Source organism: Chrysoperla carnea, chromosome 3 (assembly GCF_905475395.1).
Source record: "Chrysoperla carnea chromosome 3, inChrCarn1.1, whole genome shotgun sequence".
Taxonomy (NCBI): domain Eukaryota; kingdom Metazoa; phylum Arthropoda; class Insecta; order Neuroptera; family Chrysopidae; genus Chrysoperla; species Chrysoperla carnea.
In genome coordinates this window covers 69895204-69917599 of record NC_058339.1, presented here as the reverse complement: position 1 = coordinate 69917599, position 22396 = coordinate 69895204, and the positions used below count along the sequence as shown (strand labels likewise).

The following is a 22396-nucleotide window of genomic DNA, read 5'->3' as shown; positions in this document are numbered from 1 at the left end:
TAAGTATTATATATTTATACCATGCATATATGTAATATACAAGGTATACTAAGTTTAGTCCCAAGTTTGTAACGTTCATAAAATCACCTACTTAGTCCATTTCCGGTTGTCTGTATGTCTGTCTGTGTGTCGTCTGTCATCACAAAAATTAAAAAAAAAATATCAAGTTGAAATTTTTACAGCGTGCTCAGGACCTAAAAAGTGAGGTCGAGTTCGTAAATGAGCAACATAGGTAAATTGGATTATGGATCCGTAGGACCCATCTTGTAAACCATTAGAGATAGAACAAAAGTTTAAATGTACAAAATGTTTCTTATAATAAAATAAACAACTTTTGTTTGAAACATTTTTTTGTAAACATCACTGTTTACCCACGAGATGCAAATTTTATAGCATGTTTTATATGGGTATATCAGTTATGAATATGTGGCAACCTAAAAATGGATATCTTTCTTTACTTACTTACTAAGAAAATTAGAATTTTTTTTAAACTTTAAATAATTATTAACTGGTGAAAGTTTCAAGTATAGTTATCGATATTATTTTTAAGAAATATAGATTTATATTTTCCATATTAGTCCCATGTTTGTTTTCGTCACTTAAACTTAAAATTCAACGAAATTAATTCGATAACTGTATATTTTTTCTTTCTTAAATCATTCAAAATCATCAATTTTTTTAAATTATCTTTTTTTTTTTTATTTGCCGACCAATATCGTTTGTTCCTTGACGCCTGAATCTGACATTCATTATTCAAAACAAACTTTTGGAAAAACCTGGATTTCTCTTGAGTGATATATTATTACATCATTGATATATTCGATTTACTTGCGTTAAATAATCAATTATAAAAATTTTATTAATTGTAAAATAACATTTATTTTTTAATTAAGACCTTTACTTAACTATCTGTTTTAAATAAACATAAAATTATATACGATTGGTCTTAAATAAACATAAAATAGAATGAATATAAATGGTTCAGTGAATGCGGATTTTTTTGCAGTGGCATAGCATAATAGTAGCGTACACCAACACAAGATAAAAACCGTTTTTTTGTAACATAAAAATATGTTTAATTAATTTTTACATTATTTAGCATGTGGATAATACTTACTTTTTTATTTAAAACAAATATATAATTTGCCGTTTAATCAAAATTACAAAAAGTATAGAATGAATTAAAGGGGAAAAAATGCGTTCTTCAGTGGATGACTCGATCGTTTGTCTCTATCAACCTTAACCTGAAGTCGTACGATTATTTGAATTTCGGTTATAGTTTTCATATGACAGTAATAATGAATTTTCATTTCTTTAACAATTTTCAAAATCTGTGACAGATCTACTAAGGTTTGTATCCTACGAACATTTTGGTAATCATTCGAACATGTCATTTTTATGAGCTTCAGAAGTCCTCAATCTGCCAAGGACTGTTTTGGAGTTTTCAATGCTACCTTGCAGAATCTTCATATCGCAACGATTTTTCATTCAAGGTTCCGGAAATATTCTTAAACAATACTCTGTTTTATTGAACGTGTTTTTTGCTACAAAAACTGTGATCTATTGACTATTTATTGAATTTCAGAGCCCTTATCTTCATGTTTGGTGTTATCTTTGAGCATATACGAAAGAATGCCGTAAGAAATCGAAACTCCTTTCATTGGGATATGATTTCGTTTGACTTGGCTTCCATCTACGCCTGCTGTATCTTACACCAGAAGTTAAAGTTAGTTATTCTACAGAGTTTTTGAATTTGAGATTCTCAGGCTATTTTCCGAATTATATATTATATGTGGGTATACAGGGTGGACCTTTACAATTTATACACCAAAATATATCTCGTTTTGTAGTTAAACAATAAAAAAATAACTTAAACAATAGTTGCAGAGTTTAATGGGGATGTTTAGCCATCATGTTCTGGAATCAGATCAGATCTGGTTCTTCGGGTTTCTTTAATAGCAAATTTAGATCCTAAACGGTTAGAGATAGAATAAAACTTTAAATTAGAAAGTTGATCCTCATAAAAAACTAACAATTTTGGTTAAAAACATTTTTTGCGAAAAATATTAGCTATAAGAGGAAATGCAACTTAAAATAATGTTATTATTGCACTTAATCGAAAGAAAACACGCTTGTCAAAAGTTGTCTAGGGCAATAGAGGACATTCGCCTCTGTCCATGACTTTAATTTTCAATTATCGATAAAATTTAGGCTTATTTTCTTTCGATTAAATGCAATATTGACATATTGCATTTGAGGGATACAGAAGGACTTATCGACTGATGGTATTACAGGACCTTCTTAAGATGTGGTCATCCATTCAAACGTTCTTTTCTTTAATGTATCATCTTTCTTCATCGGCATTAAATAGTCATCATTGAATTTGCTATATACGAGGCCTGTGTTTCAAAATAAACCTGCATTGCTGACTTATTTACACTAACATAACTTTCTTCTATTTATTTATATTGACTTGAAACATTCGGCGCTTTAAACTAGTAGATAAATTCTCCTTCAACAATTCATGAACTCTCAATACATAACTGCATTTATATTAAATAATATTTATAAATATAATTATTGTTGCAGTATAATGACCTGCTTAGATAGAATATGATGATACATACATATAAAACATAAAATGCATCACAGATTTATATCAAAAGGACTGATTGTTAACTGTGACATTATTATTTAAAAAAAAAAAAAAAGCCAACATTGAATTTAATTAATTTTTATTCGATACATGGATGACTGTTAATAAATATAAATATGTTCAGTCAAAGAAGAGGAATGGACATATTTATATTTATTTTTGTTTGTATAGTTTGATTTGGGAACACTTCATTCATATTTGAGTTGAGTAGCCAACCATATCAATTTGTTAATACCGTTGGGATGAATTTATTTTTATTTATTTATATTCATACAAATTTATTGTCAATTAAATTAAATGTGTATTGACAAACAATAAATTATTATTGATAATTGATTTTGCTATAGGTTTGATTATTGAGTTTTTTTTTATATTTTTTTGATAAAAACCGTATTTTATTGTTGACGTTCCTTCATAAAATTGATGTTTAAAAACTATAGATTTTATTAACACCAAAAGTTGGTGTGAATGTCACAAAATACTGTCTCTATATACAGATCATGTATATATAAGCAACTACTGGGCAGATATTTTTCGAGCGGAAAACAATAACATATGAACCGGGCGATTTTAACGAAAAAAATGAAATAGTAGAATACTTAAAAACTCAATAACAGAATAGTCTACCATTTCTAATACTCAAAATAAAGATAGTTTTTAAAGAGAGTATTCTAGATTAGAAGATTATAAAGACTCTTTTATGACATTTTAAAAATACAAAAAAGAAATTGTAAAAAAATCTAAAATCCTTCCAATTACAGGCCGGTGAAGGGGGGTTTACAAAAAAAAAAAAACAGTGCACCCTGGTTGACACTGTAGTGTCCTTGTAGTGGTCTGAAACAAAAAAAAATTTTTATTAAGTAAAGATGTTGCCATCGTCTGAGCTTCTCAAAAATTGGAATTTTTTTAAATCCAAGGTGCAGACGATAGAGAGATTTATAAAGAAGATTGCCAACAAATTTCAAAGAAAAATCGATAGAGTAGAACTTGAGATATCATGCCAACTATCTCGAAAAATGTAGTTTCAAAAAAAACGAGTTTTAAGTTTAAGGCCTTATTCTACTTCATATGCAATGTCTTGTTAAGTTATTTTTTCTAACTGAACTGTTCTGTCTTATTTTGAAGCAGCAGAATTTTGCAGTTCAGAGCGATCAATTTGAACTTCGTTACCAAAAAATCGACTGTATATCCGACAATAATTCGAATTTTGAAAAATCCATTTAAGGACATATACTTAAGAATCTAACCTTTGAAAATGTGCAAAACAAAAAATCTATTTTTTCAAATTTCTTGACCTGAATACTGCCTTAAAGCGGAATACGAAATTTTATGCCATCTTATTTTTTAGTCCCCTGCATTATGTAACACCTCTGAATTTCAGTACCCAATTATAAAGGTTAACTGTATCCTTCTTTTCCATTATTTATCTTAAAACGGCACGGTTTTATATCACAGGTTGATATTGTACAGACAATTCGAATGAACTGCAATTACAAATCAAATCTGACATCCGAGTTTCCGAGAAAATAAGAAAAATCGAAAAATTTGCAGGGTAATTTCCATTTCCGACGGAAGCTCATATGTTTGTTGAACTCTTAAACTGATTTATTGAGTATTGCATTCTAAATTTTTGTAAATTTTTATGTACTTTGGTACTCATTTTGACCCAATTACATCAGAGGCCTGGGGAGAAAGTCGATATTAGATATTATTACCTCCGATTATTTTAAAGCAATTACCTCCGACATACGCGACGGGGTATTTGATGTATTTATGATACAATTGTTTTATAAAAATAATTTTTATTTTAAACTATCTAATCACCATATGCCAAAAAATTATTAATTATTTGTTATATTTACGTCATTCTAACACCATAATAGCAATACTAGAGTATAGTATTTTATTTATACACCTAAATAGATAACAATCCACGTATTAATCAAAGATTATATCTGTAAAAATAAATGGAATTGTTTTATTGAAATTGTACGGTTGTTTACTTTTAAAAAAATGATGGTAAAAGAAAGAAACGAAAAGAAAAATTATTTTATTATACAATTTTCAATTCTCAAGACACCGGATATGCATTTGTACAAGTCATTTATAATTAAATTTTATAATATAATCACTACACCGTTCAAAAAAACTGAACTTAGAAAATATTTATGGATTAGAAATAATTTTTGGATCGAATTTAGTTAGAAGTTACTTGTTCCAGGAGCATTTATTTCATATCGAATTTACAGCAGTTTATTCTGTTGGTCTGTTGATCGGCTATAAAACTGTTTTCATATTTATGTGCATCTGATATAGATATCGTATGCTGTTTTAATGTGAACCTTATAGACGTCGAGTCGTTGAGACGTTCCGAGAGATTGTAAAGCCGCTAATGATCTTGCCAGAAACTTAACTTAACTCTAAATACAATCTTTGCGACATGCACGATACGTTTAAATGAAACTAATTTTTGAAAGATCACAAAGCACTATTTTCTGTGTGTACTGTATAAGATAATAGTTACATTGGCAATAGTTATGGCGGACGAGTTAATGCAGTATGGGCGTCATGCCCAGTCGATATTTCTAGTGGACAGCCCTATTCAATACTTCTAATTACTTATGTTAACATATATATAGTTCTATAAAACCAAAGGGGCACTGACACATACATATATATCTCTTTCGCAGTGCCATTTTGATTTGATAGAACTTCTACTATAGTATCTATCCCTATACTGTACCACCATTATAGTAAACGTTATGCATTTCTTACCGTGATGTTTTCTCCATTTGTAGAACTAAAATAGAGAACACTTGAATCTATTAGTGTGATTGCAAAAAATTCCCATTTAAAGAAGAAGAAGTTCCAGTGGTACCCTGATTCTGTCAGTGATCAAATCCAACTAGAAGTTTTACGAAACTTCTTCGATTTGAAATTTCTCGATAAATGATTCTAATATAAGTAGTTGGAGAAAGATTCAGGCGTAAAATATCTTAGAATAATCCTCAATCGTATGTGTATGGATTTCTTTCTTTTTAGTAACAATACCTGTAAGGTTTCCCAATTTTGAAGGTACCAGAAATAAAAATATTCGAAAATATTAGTTTAGTTTTTTTCGAACGAAATAGTACCGAAGAAAGTTTTAAAGTATTTTTGTATTATCTACTCGACTACTGAAAATAACTTCTAGCAGCACAGTTTCATCATTTATTATTTTATATACGAATATAATCTTAAGTGATCATAAAAGCTAATTATACATAATTGATAGAAACTTGAACAAGTTATATATTTATGCGCTCTGCATATTTAGTTATTTTAAAATATATACAAGATGGGCCATTTTATTCTATACATCTAAATATCTCGTTTCGCTGATGTTCTGACATCAGCTTTGATCTAGTTCTTCGGGTTTCTTTTATAGCCAATTTAGATACTAAACGGTAAGAAATAGAATATCACTTTAAATTTGAAAGTTGATTCTCATAAAATAACTAACAATTTTTGTTTAAAACATTTTTTCGAAAAACTTTGAGCGTTCTTTCGATTAAATGCAATAATGACAAATTGAAAGTTGCTTGTTATTTTATGAGAATTAACTTTCTAATTTAAAGTGTTATTTTATCTCTTTTCGCTAAAAATCCATAGTGGCTATTAAAGAAACCTGAAGAACTAGGTCCAATGTGATGTTAGAACATGATGTCCCCTATCAAACTCTATAACTTTTGTTTAAGTTATTTTTTGATTGGTTAACTACAAAACGAGATATTATGTGTATAGATTAAAATGACCCACTCTGTATATATTTTCTTGATTCGCTTCACTCTCCTCTTCGTCCAATTCAAGTCGTTGTCTCTTGTTGTCACTGCTGATGTCTCCTGAAATTATAATTTTTCTGTCTACAATATTCTAGACATATTAAAAATAGGTTATAAATAATTTTGTTGCATTTTAGTTCTTAAAGTATGCCAGAAATATTCAGCTAATTTAATTATCGTTTTGAAGTTGAGAATTTATAAATAGTTGCAATACTTGAGGGTAATTAATCATATCATTCAGCTTGGTTCTATTTTAATGGAGCGTTTATGTTATGGCCCATATTCTGCTTATTTATTATTTTTAGAAAGAAGAATGTCTAAAAATTATTTTACTAAATAATGATACTCCGAGAGAAATGAAAATCAACAATAGATGAATCCGATCATTCTACAATTTCGATACTTATTCAATAATCACACAACAAATATTAGAGCTACAGACGATAGACTTTCCAATCAATCTTTATTGATTTTTAATCTTTCAGTCTTAATTTTTTTACTTCAAATCTTTATCTGACATAAACAAGTATTATTTTTATTTGAATACCAAAACGACTAAAAAACAGTACGAGACTAGTCGATAGAAAACATTCAATGATAGAAACGAGGCGAGATAAAACGATCAAAAACTTTTACAAGTGGTAACTTCCGTACGTCTCGGCTGTACATACGTACAGACTTCATACGAAACTAGCTAAAATGCATTCTGGGTAATTTTAAAAGCAAATTTTTTGAGGTAGTACGATTTGCACCTTATTTTCAACTTTGATGATGAATTTTTTAATAACTTCATGAATGTAGACGAAAAATAAGAATACAATTTTTCGATCTACCTTCGTTTTTGAAATATCGAAAGCCAAATAATTAAATGAAATTTTCAATATTTTGAAAATTACTCCAGATATTGTCAAGTTATAACATAATTCACCATCAAAATTGAAAATATATATTTTTTGAGTCCTCCACTACCGTGCTCATACATCCTTAATTAGTCGGGCACAACGGGTTTCGTTTGTTTTCAATCTTTCAAAACGACTATTTTTAGAAATCTATGAAAGCATATCATCCATCGACCCTTTTACCATAAAATCAATGTTAAATATACCACCTTTGAAGTCACATATTTATTTACATAATCGGGCATTTTTAAGGACCTAGTCCAACTTCATATTTTAAAAAAGATCAAGCTATTTATTTAAAATTGCCTTGGTGCTCGTACATCCTTAAATAGATATTGAAAACTTAATTAGTACTGATTTGTTCCCAACTATAAGTGCTTTAAAAATCTTCCTATAACAAAAGTAAAAGACAACTTTATTATAAAACATTAAATTTATTATTCAGTAACTCATTTATATTTATCGGGAGAAACCAAGTCTTTTTTACTGTATGGAAATTCAACAAATAATGAGAAAAAAGTAACCTTTTATTTTTGTAAAAAACCAGCATGTTTTACATTTTTTATCTAAAGGTCGAAATTTATCATGACAAATTAATGCAGACTTATAAACCTTCAGCACGCGTACATACTTGATTAAATTTAACAAAGAATTACCTAGACGGGATATACCTGTTTAAATACGTCAATTAGTTACCTACATTGTTTTAGGTTTATTTTTTAAATTTATTTGATAAAAATGTAAATTTTATTTCGGAAATTCCATAAAATAAAAATAAAAACACAAGAAGTATGGTTTAATTCATGTATTATTTTTTAAATCTGAATGTATATCTAAACAATTAACAACCATAACTTGAAAATTTGACATGAGTCACCTTGAAAATGTAATTTGTGTGTATTGTTTGATTCTATTTAGGGATCCATATTTAAAATATTATACAAATGAGTATGATCACGGTCGCTATTATTCGAATATTCCTATATTTCATATTTAACCGGCTCAGTGGCCGAGAGAGTAAGAGTCGCAATCGTCTTTAACCGTTTGAATACTGACTGGGAAGTTAGGGATTTGAATCCACGAAGCGACTGCACTTAAACAAAAGTTTGATGGGGGCCAGTATGTTTTGACATCAGGCTGGACTTAGTAATTCTCTGGGTTGCTTTAATAGACAATTTAGATCCTAAAAACTAAGAGATAGAATAACACTTTAAATTAATAAAAAGTTGATCCTAATAAAAAAACTAACATTTTTTTAAAAATCGTTCCCCATCAAATTCTGCAACTTTTGTTTAAGGTATTATTAATTATCAAACTTAATAATTATAATTTTAAAGCGAAATTTATCAATATTTAATACGTCTAACCCATATTTATGATGGATCTGTAATAGTGCTACTAGAGTTACGCTACTGGGAACATTTTTTATTAATTTTCCTTTAAAGTTGCTTCAGCATTCTACCTTCACTTAAACTACAGTATTCGAACTTTCCAGGTATCATAATGTAAAGTTTACTCATTTTCATTGCCACACAATGAAAGGTAAAGAGTATCAAAAATCGGGACTCAATAAAAACCAGGAGTATACTGATTACTGATTACTGAATCTGTTCCGATTACTGGTATTGTATGGAAAAATACATTAAGGTAGTTCCTCCGCGACAGTCCAGTCAAAAAGTTTTGGACTAATACTATCATTCAGCGCATTAACTGTGCTATGACTACTATGACTATACCATATATTATTTTCACAAGACTGTAGTTCCTCACTAACATATCTCCTATACGTATACACACACATACTATGATATATACCTCTACCAATAGTCTTTATATCCTTTTCACAAAAAATCATCGCTAAAACGAGATATTTATTTAAGTTTTTTATCGAAACTATATGGTAAATAATTTTTATTTTTATATTTTCTAAATATAGTATTCTACATTATATTAGATTTTCATAGAGATGGTGAACGTCATTCATTGATAAATAAATATAATATTTGTAAATTTGTGTATTTTTATACGCTTCTCCTATGTACACGTACAAATTGCGTCACTTTTAATTGCTAATATCTCATGTATGACATGGTAAATCATCTTCTAATTTTAACAGCATGTGTATTATGAATTAAATATTTTATATTCTGAGTTTTGAGAAATTCTTGAAATATCACTTTCGTGTAGGTACTACCTTAAATAAAGTAAAGCATTGCAGCATTAAACACGTGTTATTGTGTTTTTAGAATCATAACAATTAATCATATTAAATGTATATACATGCAAACAATATCATTTTTGGGTGATTCAAAAACTTCAAAATTATACTCTTGACATTACATTTAAGGGTACTACTAAGGGTATAGGTCTACACTACTTAACATTTAAGAGTAAACTTAATGCAAAGATGGTCAAAATCAATGTTTTCGTTGAAAATTTTACTTCAACTTTTTTTTGTGATTACAATTACTTAAAATGTACGAAATTCATTAATTTATTAAATTATATTGTGCTTACTCTGCGCGCGTTTTAACGATAATACAGACGTCCTTCAAAATTTTTATTTAATTTTTTCCAACATAAAACATGATGAATTATAATATAATTGAGTTGTTCTAAATAATAATGAACCTAATCTAAAAACACCTAATTACACACATATTTTTATTATTGTACTCAACTAAAGTCGGTAGTGTTTATTTCAAAATAAATTCGCGTACATTTTATAATAAAAAAAAAATGAGTTAAGTAGTTTTATGCTTATCTTTGTTCATATATTATTATTGTTTATTAAAACTATTATTATTGTTATTAAAAAATATATAACAACACAGAAGGCGTGAGACATGTTGATGACTATGCTTACTTTACTATTCTTTACTTAGATTTCTTAACGAATAAAATTATTTTTTTATATTATTAGTGTTCTAGTACGATAAAAATTGGGTGAAATATAGCAAATTAATTTTTATGAATTTTGATGGTATCAGAATACATGTTCTAGAAAAATGTTGTTTTTGTTCAGTTTCCTAATTTTTTAAATGTATCTATTCTGTAGAAAAACCTCGGAAACTCAACAATTACATGGATTTTTGAATTTTACCGATTCCTAATTTTATAGATTTTATGGCTACGTTTAAAATCAAACGAACAAATTCAAAACTTGTCATCTCATTTTTGAATAAATAAAAAATTGAGTAAAAAAGGCTAAAGAATAGTTCATTTCACAAGAAGATAAGAAATAATTCTATAGAAAATATTTTCCCAATCATAAGAGGCCCGATTCTTGTATTTTATGGGTCAAAATTACTAGATATAAATCGATTTTCTGAAGAAAAAGAAAAATTTCGATCAAAATCCGCACATAAAGTTATTTTGGCCCAAATAAATTAAAAAATCCTATTCTTCTTATGATTGGATACACAGTTTCTGAGACATCATCTAAAATTCTATAAATGAGCGATTTCTCTTATGGTCAAACGAACTGATTTTTTGTGACTTTGACGTCCCAATTACCTTTTTAGAAAATTCAAAAGGTAATACAAACAAATTTTTCTATTTTTTTAATTTATCGGTTAATTGGTAAGAACCAGGTGTAAGTTGTAAAAATCACAAAAATCGAATGTAGAATTAATTAAATATAAAAAATATACTACATGTAGAATGACGTAAAAAAGTAACATCAATTATTATTTCATTATTTATACATGATAGTTTTCTATATATTTCTAGACCGGATATTTAATTTTAAATACAATAACTTTTTGTACTCTTATCTAGATTTTTATTTTTATATGGTAATTATGCTGATAGGACAAACAATTTTCTGTATTTATAAACAAGATATTAATTCAGTTTGTAAATTTATCACATGTCGTAATTTAGAAATTCGATATAAACGAATATCCCCACGTTTTTCGTTAGAAATACGCATGTCAGTTTTTTTTTTATTCTAATTAGCCCGTGCAGTGTATTGGGAAAATCGTTTTGCCATGCTACAACATGTGTGACTTAAAATAGAACTACGATAACAGACTTATATTGGGTTTCAACAGGCGTTGAATAAATGGATGGATTTTAAGAAACTATAGTAATTTACAACAAAACTGCTCAAATGTACGAACGAATTTCTAGCCCACTCTTTTAATGATCTAGTCATTCCATATATTGCTGCTTTTTTTTTGCCAGATTTAAGCCTGCTTACAAACCCAAGTACATAATACTTAATGTCAGCTTGGTAGAGCTTCCTGTAGTGTACCAAATGTCACAAGTTTACTGTTTGACACCATTTATTAATTGCAACTGTTTTTTAACTTTCTAAAGTAAGGACCTGAATTTGGCATACATTTTTCATTTAGGCTAGACAGGTCTTTCGCTGCTTAAGCACTTCAATTCCAAGCCCACGTTCTAAGTATATATAAATTTATATAACATTAGTTTTTAAAATTTAAATAGAGTCACATCTATTATTTGCATAATAGTTTAAATTTTCAAACAATAAGGCACGTATTTAGTTGAAAGTCATACTTACATGAAAGTGAAAAATTATTATGATTCATAACCAAGGTTTATAAACATTAAAAATAAAAACATTTTAAATAAATATTCTTAATTTTTGTTTTTTGATACCTCTTCATTAGTATGCAAATCATGAGTACTCCAACCAGGTACAATACTTAAAAATACTTACATGAGCGATATTGTTTTTTGTTTATTTTGCAAGCCATATGTTTTGTGCATAAGTAACAAATATAACAATTATAAAAACATTAAAAGAACTTGGGCAAGTGTGAATTTATCTCTTGCAACGAGGGTTTCGTAACATAACTCAAATTCGTAGGTCAATTAAAAGTTTTTTTGTTGTTGTTTATTATGGACATATTCTTATCAAAACGGAACAAGTTGCATTTATTATTTAATAATCTTCTACAAAATGTTCGGCTAAACTTATAACAATGTGTCATGTTTGTATATTTCAAACGTTGACCTAACATGCTCTTCAATTTGGGTCGATCGTATGCCAGATGAATAATTTTATTGGCGTTTGCGTTTTCACATGGTACCTTAATCGTCTTCTCCCTCGTTTTTTATACCCTTCTACCTTTCCCGAGAGTGTTACAAATTCTAATTTCCCTTTCTTAATTATATGTCCAAAAAAATTCCAGCTCTCTTTGGAAACACTATTTAATACTTGTTTTTTCAGTCCAATCTTTCATCATTCGAGGTATAATCAGTCCATTTTATTTTCATTATTTTACGCCAACACCATGTTTCACACGCTTCCAAGGATTTCCACAAATTTTTATTAACTTTCCAACTTTTACAACCATAAGTTAACACTGACCACACACGATTGTAGAACTTTTTGTTAAACTTATATTAAACTTAATTATTTAATCCATTCTGAAAAGCACCGGGCTATAAATTATTGTAGTAATTTGTTTTCAAAAACGCCTTCGCGTTCAAAATTGGTCTATCTCTCTTTCAAATCTCTAATATTGCCAGAATGCAGCCTTTTGACACCTTCTGTGTACAAAACCCTAAAACTTATTTAAAAAAACAGTCACACGTTTGAACTTAAAATGCATTCCAAAATCATACTTTGATGTATTTTAAAATAAAATTTAGCATCAATATTCAGACAAACGAAAATGATTTTACAAAATACATGTAATATTATTTATTATCAGGTTAATAGTCATGATAAATACCAAAAGAAGTACGTGTTGAAAATATTGTTTATAAAACATATTATGCATATTATTTTATTTTGTAAGTAAATTATTTGTTCATAATCAAAATCGATTCAAATTACAAATATTTATATGCAAAGTTTACTGTTTATTATCATTTAGACTTTCAATTATTAGCAAACCGTGGGGGTCTTTGAAAAAAAGTTATGAATATTTATTTATTTTCAAGTCAAGTAACAGATTCTGGAGATATTATTTGACGCTGACCAACATTCCTGTAAGCATAATTGTGCCTTCAATTAAAAACAGATTCTGGAGATATTATTTGACGCTGACCAACATTCCTGTAAGCATAGTTGCCTTCAAGCCTTCCCATAGTTTAGCCTTCAATTGCATTAATAATAGGGGATAATGCTGATGTCAAATTGGCCATATTACCCGTAAAAATGTAAAAATAGACTTGATAACATGGCAAAGTTTGAAAGTGAAATTAAAATTGACTAAAAAATGAAGAAGTTATAAGCAATCAAAGATTGCTTGCAAAGGTTGCCCCTCTCCTTTTAGCAAAACAAAGTTTTATACGAAAACGCTATGGCGATACCCCCGTATGACATCACTAAAGGATATCTTAGTCTTTGTTTAATTAGGAATTTTAAACGTTCATATCTTGCATACTAGTAAAGATTTTTAAAAACCAACTTCACTTTCCTATTCGTGAGAGATTTTCATCTGAAGTGATAAAAAAAATTTAGTCAGATTCCCTATTCCGAAATAATATCCTATATTATAAATTTTGATTTTTAATAAATTTCCTAACAAAATTTTTAAATTGTTTTGTTCTTGACAAAAGAATAGGCGCAACAACCTTGATTTCCAGAAACGATTATTGTATAAGAAGATGTATGACATAACTTGAATTATTACACAGTAGTTTGAAACAAAGCTTCTATGATTTATTGTGTAACACGTGCTCAAATGTGAGTACTTTGTTCATGCAAGCTTATTATCCAACCAACGACACGAATGAGACTTTTTTTGGCTTCAGTCAATCAGACTGTCAACCACTACTAAACAAGCTGAAATCGCTTGTCGATCGAGAAAGTATCGTGCAATGAATTTCGATAATAGCATCAATCAATGCCATAACACCATCCAGCAAATTTTTTTTTTTAATATTTCTAACTTTTGTTAGCTGCCTTATTACTTAAAATTTATTACTTTAAAATGTTTAAAAGTATATTTTATGGCATTATAGAATTTAGATATAGTAACTTAAATTTTTATTAGGCTACAAAAATTAAAATAATGAAGATAATAAATAAAAATGTATATTACATGTGGTTTTATTTTTTTATAAATAAATTATTGATTTCATAATAGCAACAAATATTATATAAACACATAATAAATAAATTGAAAATTAATAAAAACCAGATTTATTTATCATAGGTACAATTGAACTTGAATTAAATAAATAAATTGCTAAATTATTCATTCCTTTTATTTATAAACAAAAAAATTAAATAAATCTTGAACCTCTTGGTGGTATCTGAAAAATATAATAATTTTATTAATATAAATTCACGATTCAAAAATACATTAAATTTGAAACATACAACTCGTTGAAAAATCAATATATAGTACTTGAATTTTTTAATCTTTATATATGTTATGATTATATTGCTATGTATTCATTTTTCGTTAAAATTATGAAAGATTCATTGAAAGAAAAATGATACCATAATTCAATTATCTTTGAACCCTTAGCTCCAAAAATCTCTCAAAAATATTGAGGTGCATATAGAATAAATGAATCCAATTTTTATAACTCTTCTATCAAGATTGCGCTATATATCTTTAAATTCGGAACCAAATTCTTTTTCAATATTTTCAATAGGGTAAGAAAATTGCATAGAGATAATACCATAAAGCCGAATAGACATAGAAAACGCAAAATGCGAATTTTTGACCACAAGGACTGAGGTAGAGAAAGATAGAAATTGTAGACATATAAGAGAAACGACGCGCCTACTTTATCTGTCCCTCCCTACTGCGATAAACCGTTTGGCGATGACTTTACAGCTCTATGGTATTATCTCTTCGGAAAATTGCAAAATATTGAGAAAAATGTCTTTTCTCCAAATGCGACAAAACTCGAGCAACACATCCAAAAATCGAATTCATTTGATGTTTGGATGCACAGTTTCTGAAACATCGTCAAAAATCATCTACGTAAAACGCTATTTTTTACCAAAAAATTTCACATCTCGATTTTAAATATTCCTTTAGAGTACATTTGTTTGATGTCCAAATAAACTGGCGTCATTTAATAAACAGGTAAATACAAATCGAGCGTCGACTTTACGACATCGCCTGTAAAAAAAGCCTGTGTGAACGCCTGTAAAACGAGCATTGATTTGACGAACGCATGTTTTATAAACTTTGAAGGGATACTTGGAAATCCCATGGTGTTAAATGTAGCCGTCATGTTCGCCGAAGATGACGTCTTTGTGATTTATTAATTTACAAAAGAGCGCTGAGCATCTTACAGGGAGCATTCAACAATTTTATGTATATGATTATTTTACAGCAACAAAAACTTATTATTTGTATGAAACAATAATAAATTAGATTTTGGGCCTCTCCTTCATTGATCATTGTATTTTTCACACGTTACAAAACCATAAATTACAATTTATTCATGCTGATTGTAAAGAATACAATTTTTTGTACTAGTTCCATGCAGTTGAAACAAGTTCAATTGATATAGTCTAGCACTCATTACAAGCATCCGCGAAATAGAATTTTCTTTTAATTCCCAGCATAGCCTTGTACATTTCTCGATATCATGGACATTATCTGCTTATTATAAGTGTTAATGTTCCAAATTGTATTAATGATTTGGTGCTTAAAAAGTTATAGACCCCGCCCCCTTGAATTTTAGAAAATAATGACTGGAAAAATAAAAGTTTTAGGATATTGCTCTTACAATCTAATAATATCCTTAAGTTTGACCTTAACCTAGACCATTGGTCACTTCAAGGCCAAGCCAATTTTTTTTAAATGAGATTCATAACTGATTATTAAATGAATTCAGTATAAAAGTATTAGAATAAAATTGCTGAATGGTTTTCTTACTTTGAAATACATAAACTAAATGTATTTAACAATTAGATGTTTTGACGACACTGTTCACTTCAAAATTTTCTGGAGCACTACATGTTGCTTTTTCATTAATTTCATGCAAAATTCTGTGAGAATTCTTATAATCAAAAACTGATTAAATAGGTAATCATTTTAAAAAATCGACTTAATCTTGAAATGAGTTCATAGTCCAGATTTTATTCAGTTATTATTTTCTAAAATTCAGGGAGTCTCAACCTTTTTAACACCCGTATATTAATTTTAGAAGAGGAAGTACAACATTTTAAAATTATCAATTTTGAAATATGTTAAATTAACTCTTCTTGGTGCCTCCATAATTAACCGAGGCCTGTATAGTTTATAATTATTTAACTCCAATATTTTTTTCCGAAATTTTTTTTTAAACAAAATTATTTTTTGAATGGCCTTAACTATTTTGAAAATTATTAAAGTAACAAATAAACACTATAACACTTGGATATTTTGAAAATTTTTTAACTCTGTATAATAATAGTAAACTTTCGAACAAAGACGCCAAGGCCAAGGACAAACACCACACATTAATATTCTAAAATTTTGATACGGAACACTTAAAACAATGCCTAATATACAGGTATGTATTCAATTAAAATTATCACATATCACACATATGGTTGGCCTTAACAAAATTAATTTTTTTTAAAAATATTTACTGATAACATTAAATACATACAGCGGACAGTTGTATAGGTAGGCCCGCTATTTAGGCCAAGCCTCTAAAATTTTTTAGAGAAATTTACATTGCATGTATATAATAAAACAGAAATATGAAAAATATAGAAAGTATATCGGTAAGCTCAGGTCATTGCAATTATGTCCAAAGGGTTCAATCCCATTACGTGTTTTATTGTGGAGTTAGGCAATAATGTAGTTGCCTTATGTGGAATTTGTCATATTATGCATATAAATGTAAAACTAGACTAAATACCATGACAAAATTTGAAAGTGAAATTAAAATTGATTAAATACGAAGAAGTTATAAGCATTCAAAGATTGATTGCCAAAGTTTTATATGTATCTCTATGATGATATCGGGCAATGACGTCACTAACCTGTATTCCTCTTTGTTTAATTAGGAATTTTAAACCCCGAAATTTGGACCGTCATGATGCATCAGTTTTGGATGCTTCAAAACGAAAAAAACTTATCAATATTGATTAATATTGAAATAAGAGAAATTTTATTGTAAAAGTCGTGTATTGTCTTTGATACATTCCTACATACACTTAACGATAAAATTCGTAATAATAAGCGACTTATTCGGACATCGAATCTGTTTCCAATGTAAAGAAAAATATATTTTTCCGTCAGACACTTGCAACAATGGGTTTGAAGTCTTTCTTAAACGAAAGTTTTGGAGAAAATTCAAAAACATGACTTACCTTGACACCCTTCTCATACATTATAATAAATTTTTGCGTCATTCTCTAACATCAACTACAGTGAACACACTACAAAGACAGAGAACATTTTTTAAAACATCATACGTTCGGTCTCATCAATATAATTATAAAAAAAAATTTTCATATTGTACTGGAAGCTAAAATTAAATATGCCGTTGTTACGTGTTTAATAGTACTAAGGTCAATTTTATTGAATTGTATAGTGCTTTTTTAACACTCAAAGTTCAGTTTCTCTGTAAAATAATATTTGTGATATTGTGTTTAGAACTTAAAAATTTTATTTATTTATTATGGCATCGATTCTAGTTCCAACTTCATTACTTTTCAGATTCGTATTATTTAAGAAACATTATGAGAAGTATATACAATTATCACAGAAATATGAAGAAGCACGGAATATGGCTTATTATTTGGAGGAAAAGTATCATGAGATTAAGGTATGTACACTTTTCTTTTTTTTTTTTGTGTAATTTCAGGCTGCGAAAACTGCCGTGGAAAATTTGTCCTTTTAATTGAATGATTTGTAATTTTTTTTATGTTGATAGTTTCATCTTGTAAGTTTGAAAGTGTTATCAAATCAAGGTCAAATTAGTGGTGACCTAAATATTGATATTCATAATATGTAGTTTGAATGAAAATAGGTTATGAATGTTGTCCTGTCATTGATTTGTTTAGTGCCTAGGTCAATAGAAATGTATTTAGGTAGCACGAACATTCTAATAGTTTTTGTATTCCATTTCTAAAATCAATTAACTGATAATCTAAATTTAGATCATGGTATCAATAGGATAAACTGGATGTGAAGTATACTCTTAATTTAAATACGATTTGCCATTTAACGGGCAAAAAAATGAATGGTAGACAAGGTGGACCATTTTAATCTATAATGGTTAATAGCTCGTTTTGTAGTTAACCAATAAAAAATAACTTAAACAAAAATTGCAAAGTTTGATGGCGGACATCAAGTTCTAATATTAGATTGGACCTAGTTCCTCGAGTTTCTTTAATAATCAATTTAGATCCTAAACTAGAAGAGATAGAATAACACTTTAAATTAGAAAGTTGACCCTCATTAAAAATAACATATTTAATCGAAGCCATTTTTCTCGAAAATCGTCAGCTTTCGGAGGAAATGTGACTTAAATATATATCAATGTTGCATTTAATCGAAAGAAAACACGCTAACTCCGGAAAAATGCTTCAACCAAAAGTTGTCAAGGGCAATAGAGGACTTTGACCTACAATTAATAAGCGATTCAATTCAATAACAACATTTATTAAGTCGCATTTCCTCCGAAAGCTAACTTTTTTTGAAAAAATGTATACAAAACTTATTAATTTATTTATTAGGGAGGAGGATCAATTACTAATTTGAAGTGTTATTCTTACCGATTAGAATCTAAATGGGCTATTAAAGCAACCCGAAGAATGAAATCTGATTTCAGAACATGATGTCCCCCATTACAGTCTATAATTTTTGTTGAAGTTATTTTTTGATTGGTTAACTACAAAACAAGCTATTAGCCCATCTTGTATAATTTTTTAGTATTTATCGAAGTCATATTTTAATGAAAAACGAAGTTATTTATTTACTTAGTAAAATTTAGAAAATTTAAAATATGTGATTATTTTAGTAGCCATAAGAGACAAAATTAGACACTTTTGGTGTGTAAATTTGAGTAATTTAACCCAGCTGATGGTATGCTAAAGTTTCTAACTATTACTTAACGCAAACCTTCTTCGCTACTCTAAGGCATAATGAAAAAGCAACAGAAAATTTGAGGTGTCTTTGATTAAAAGATTTGGTTATTCAGTAATCAGTTTACGGTCTTGTAAACACAAATGTTTAAGTGGTTACCATGGAAATTGAAGCCACATGCAAACAATAACATTTCTCAATTTCTAGGGATAGAATTGTGTATCGATTTTCTAAGCTCACTGGATAAAACTTCACTTCAGAAAGTGGAAACACATGTACAGAAATATTTACGATCTGTTGCTATCTGATTTCGACTTTTACTAGAATCATACAAAAACTTGTTTTCTTTTGGTTTAATTATTACCCAATAATATTAAATTTTTCGAGAGCCATCAAAATTAAGATGGAAAAATTATATGAAAATTAAATAATTTGGTTTTATTTTTCATTTATAACTTTTATGATTAAAAACAATCATAAAATTAATTTTTTTGTCGCCTACTAATTTTATCATGTAACTATAATACCTAACTGCGCAATAAAACATAACAAATTGCTATGTTTTACTAAGTTACTTAATATCGAATATTTTTTAAAATTAATGTATTAGTAGATTAATTAATCAAAATCAAATCAATCTCTTTTTAGTCGGGGAATGAACTAAACTCTATCCAATTTGTAGAAACTGCCACTTACAAGATATTCGGATATCCGAGAAACTGAACCACGCAAAATTAACTCAAAACTCTAAACCACTTTGACTGAAAACGGTGAGATCTCTACGCCGCCGATCTCTACGGTCAAATCCATCATGGCGGAGGTGTAGAAATGTCAAAACAAAGTGTTTTTTTCGTGATACGTGATAAGTATTTTTTTAATTAAAAAAACGAAAAAGTTCAGTGAAATCACGATGTTATATGTAAAACATTTTGCAACATGAAAATTTGACATTCAATGAATGTTTTATTGATAAATGTCTCTGTATTTTTTGATCTCAGATGTTGGCACAACTTCACTGTGCGGAAAGATAGACAAAGCTTAGTTTGTGTACTTATTGGTCTAAGCTTTGATAACTTGAAGATCTATTTGACACGAATCCACGAAAATTTCTTTAAAATATTCAAAATTCGAAAGAAATTTAAAGTCGTTAAATTAATATTCCTCACCTTCACATATTGTAACATAAATATAACTTTTCTTAAAACTTACACCTGCTTGCTTGTAAGACATAATTCAATTGTTTTATACATGAAATGAATAAGAAATTTAATAATTTATATATGAGAAAGTTTAATAAAGTTTACTCACTCTTGATAACAATCTACAATTAATGAAATTCTTTACGACAATTTTTATGGAAATAAGTTCATTGTTCATATTTGTAATAAAATTTATACATGCATTATACATATGTATTTAATTAAATAAGAATCCATATTATTTATATATTTAGGTTAATCTAATGAATGTAAAACAGAGTAGGTATAATATTGTTATTCTAAATCTAAATTATAAGTAGAGGTTGGATTTAATTCTATTTCGGAGAAGATTATGCGATTATAGAAACAATCCGTATTCAGACAAAATTAATTATGAGATTATGGTTCATTTGTTATCTAACGATTCATATATATATATATATATGGACAAATCAATATTTTGTTGAAACTGGCTGTTTTAAGTAAATTACATTTGCAAATGTTAATGAAATAGTGTTTTAATTAATGAAATTTACAAAATTTAAAATGCTTCCCTTCAATTTTTTTGGGTATGGAACCCTAAACTCGTACTTGGAACATATCTAAGAACAGTCTCCATTAAATCGCCTTTTTCCTTAGAGCCTTCTCTTAAACTAAACCGATTTTGAAGATGATCGTCTATTTTTTAGTTGTTCCAGGTACGGAACCCTTAACTCGCGCTTGAAACATAGCCAAGAACGCTCTCTTTTAAATAATCTTTCAAACGAAACTAAAAAAATCCAAATCGGTTCATCCGTTCAGGCGTTACGATGCCACAGGCAGACACACACATATAGCGGTCAAACTTATAACACCCATTTTTTTGGATCGAGGGTTTAAAAAACAAAATGGTTCGAATTAAAATAGATGATTGAAAACTTTTAGAGCTATTTTTTTAAATTGGATTAAAACAAATATATTGGATTACAACAAGTTTAATAAGTAGCTATCTGTTTTTGAACTATGATACCAAAATCAAACGAAATAGATAATAAGACTTTCTCAAACTGGTGACGCCAGCATAGTTTTGAAACGCAAACATTAAAACGTTATGGTTGCAGTAGGAGAATTCCCTTATAGTCTCGGCTTGAAACCTCGTGTTATTATTACCGATTATTTCCACGTCCTCCTCTAAGTCGAGATGAAACCAATAAAAGTTTCGATCGTACATGAAATTCTAGAAACAGACAAATTCAGAATACTGCAATTAAAAACAACCCAAACAAACCGTTAAAAATACCGCATTGAACGAGCTTAAGTACGTTTTCTGAAGCTCATAAACACTCGCCTCCACGAGAGATAAACTTAGTCCATTGTGATACCATATGTTTTTTTCCACCATTTCCGCTGATAATTTTATTTATCAGCTCCTCAATTATTTTTAAAGGCTGAGTATGCACTACACCAGCCCATCACAACTATTAATTAAATTCATTTTTGTTGTGACAGCAGGAGTCGAACCCACTACACTAGGCATACCGCGCACGGAATTGGTTATGCTTTAAAAAGCTGAGCTACTATAGTTTACTCTAAATACGTATAATGAATATTATTTTTGTTTTTGGCGATGGTAGTTTAAGAAGGGGAAGAATAAATGGTTTAGAAAGAGAAATTTTATACAATTTGTGAATCCGGCCTCTAGTTTTTCTATTTGAAATGTCAACAACAAATTTAATAATGAAAAATATTATTAATTTCCTGTGCACAATAATGGTTCAATTGTACTTTTCATGTTCATACATAAATGCCGTCAGTCACATATTTTAAGGTAGTTCCTTACTGTACTCTGAAAACCCATATAGTA

General features: G+C 28.5%; 1 protein-coding gene across 1 annotated transcript in view; it reads left to right on the top strand.

Annotated features, from left to right (window-relative positions):
• LOC123295159 overlaps positions 1-22396 on the top strand; it is a 93085-nt gene that overhangs the window by 49570 nt on the left and 21119 nt on the right. The window contains exon 2 of the mRNA XM_044876392.1: positions 17984-18092. Within this exon, the coding sequence (XP_044732327.1) occupies positions 17984-18092 (109 nt within the window). The remainder of the gene's footprint in view (positions 1-17983; positions 18093-22396) is intronic.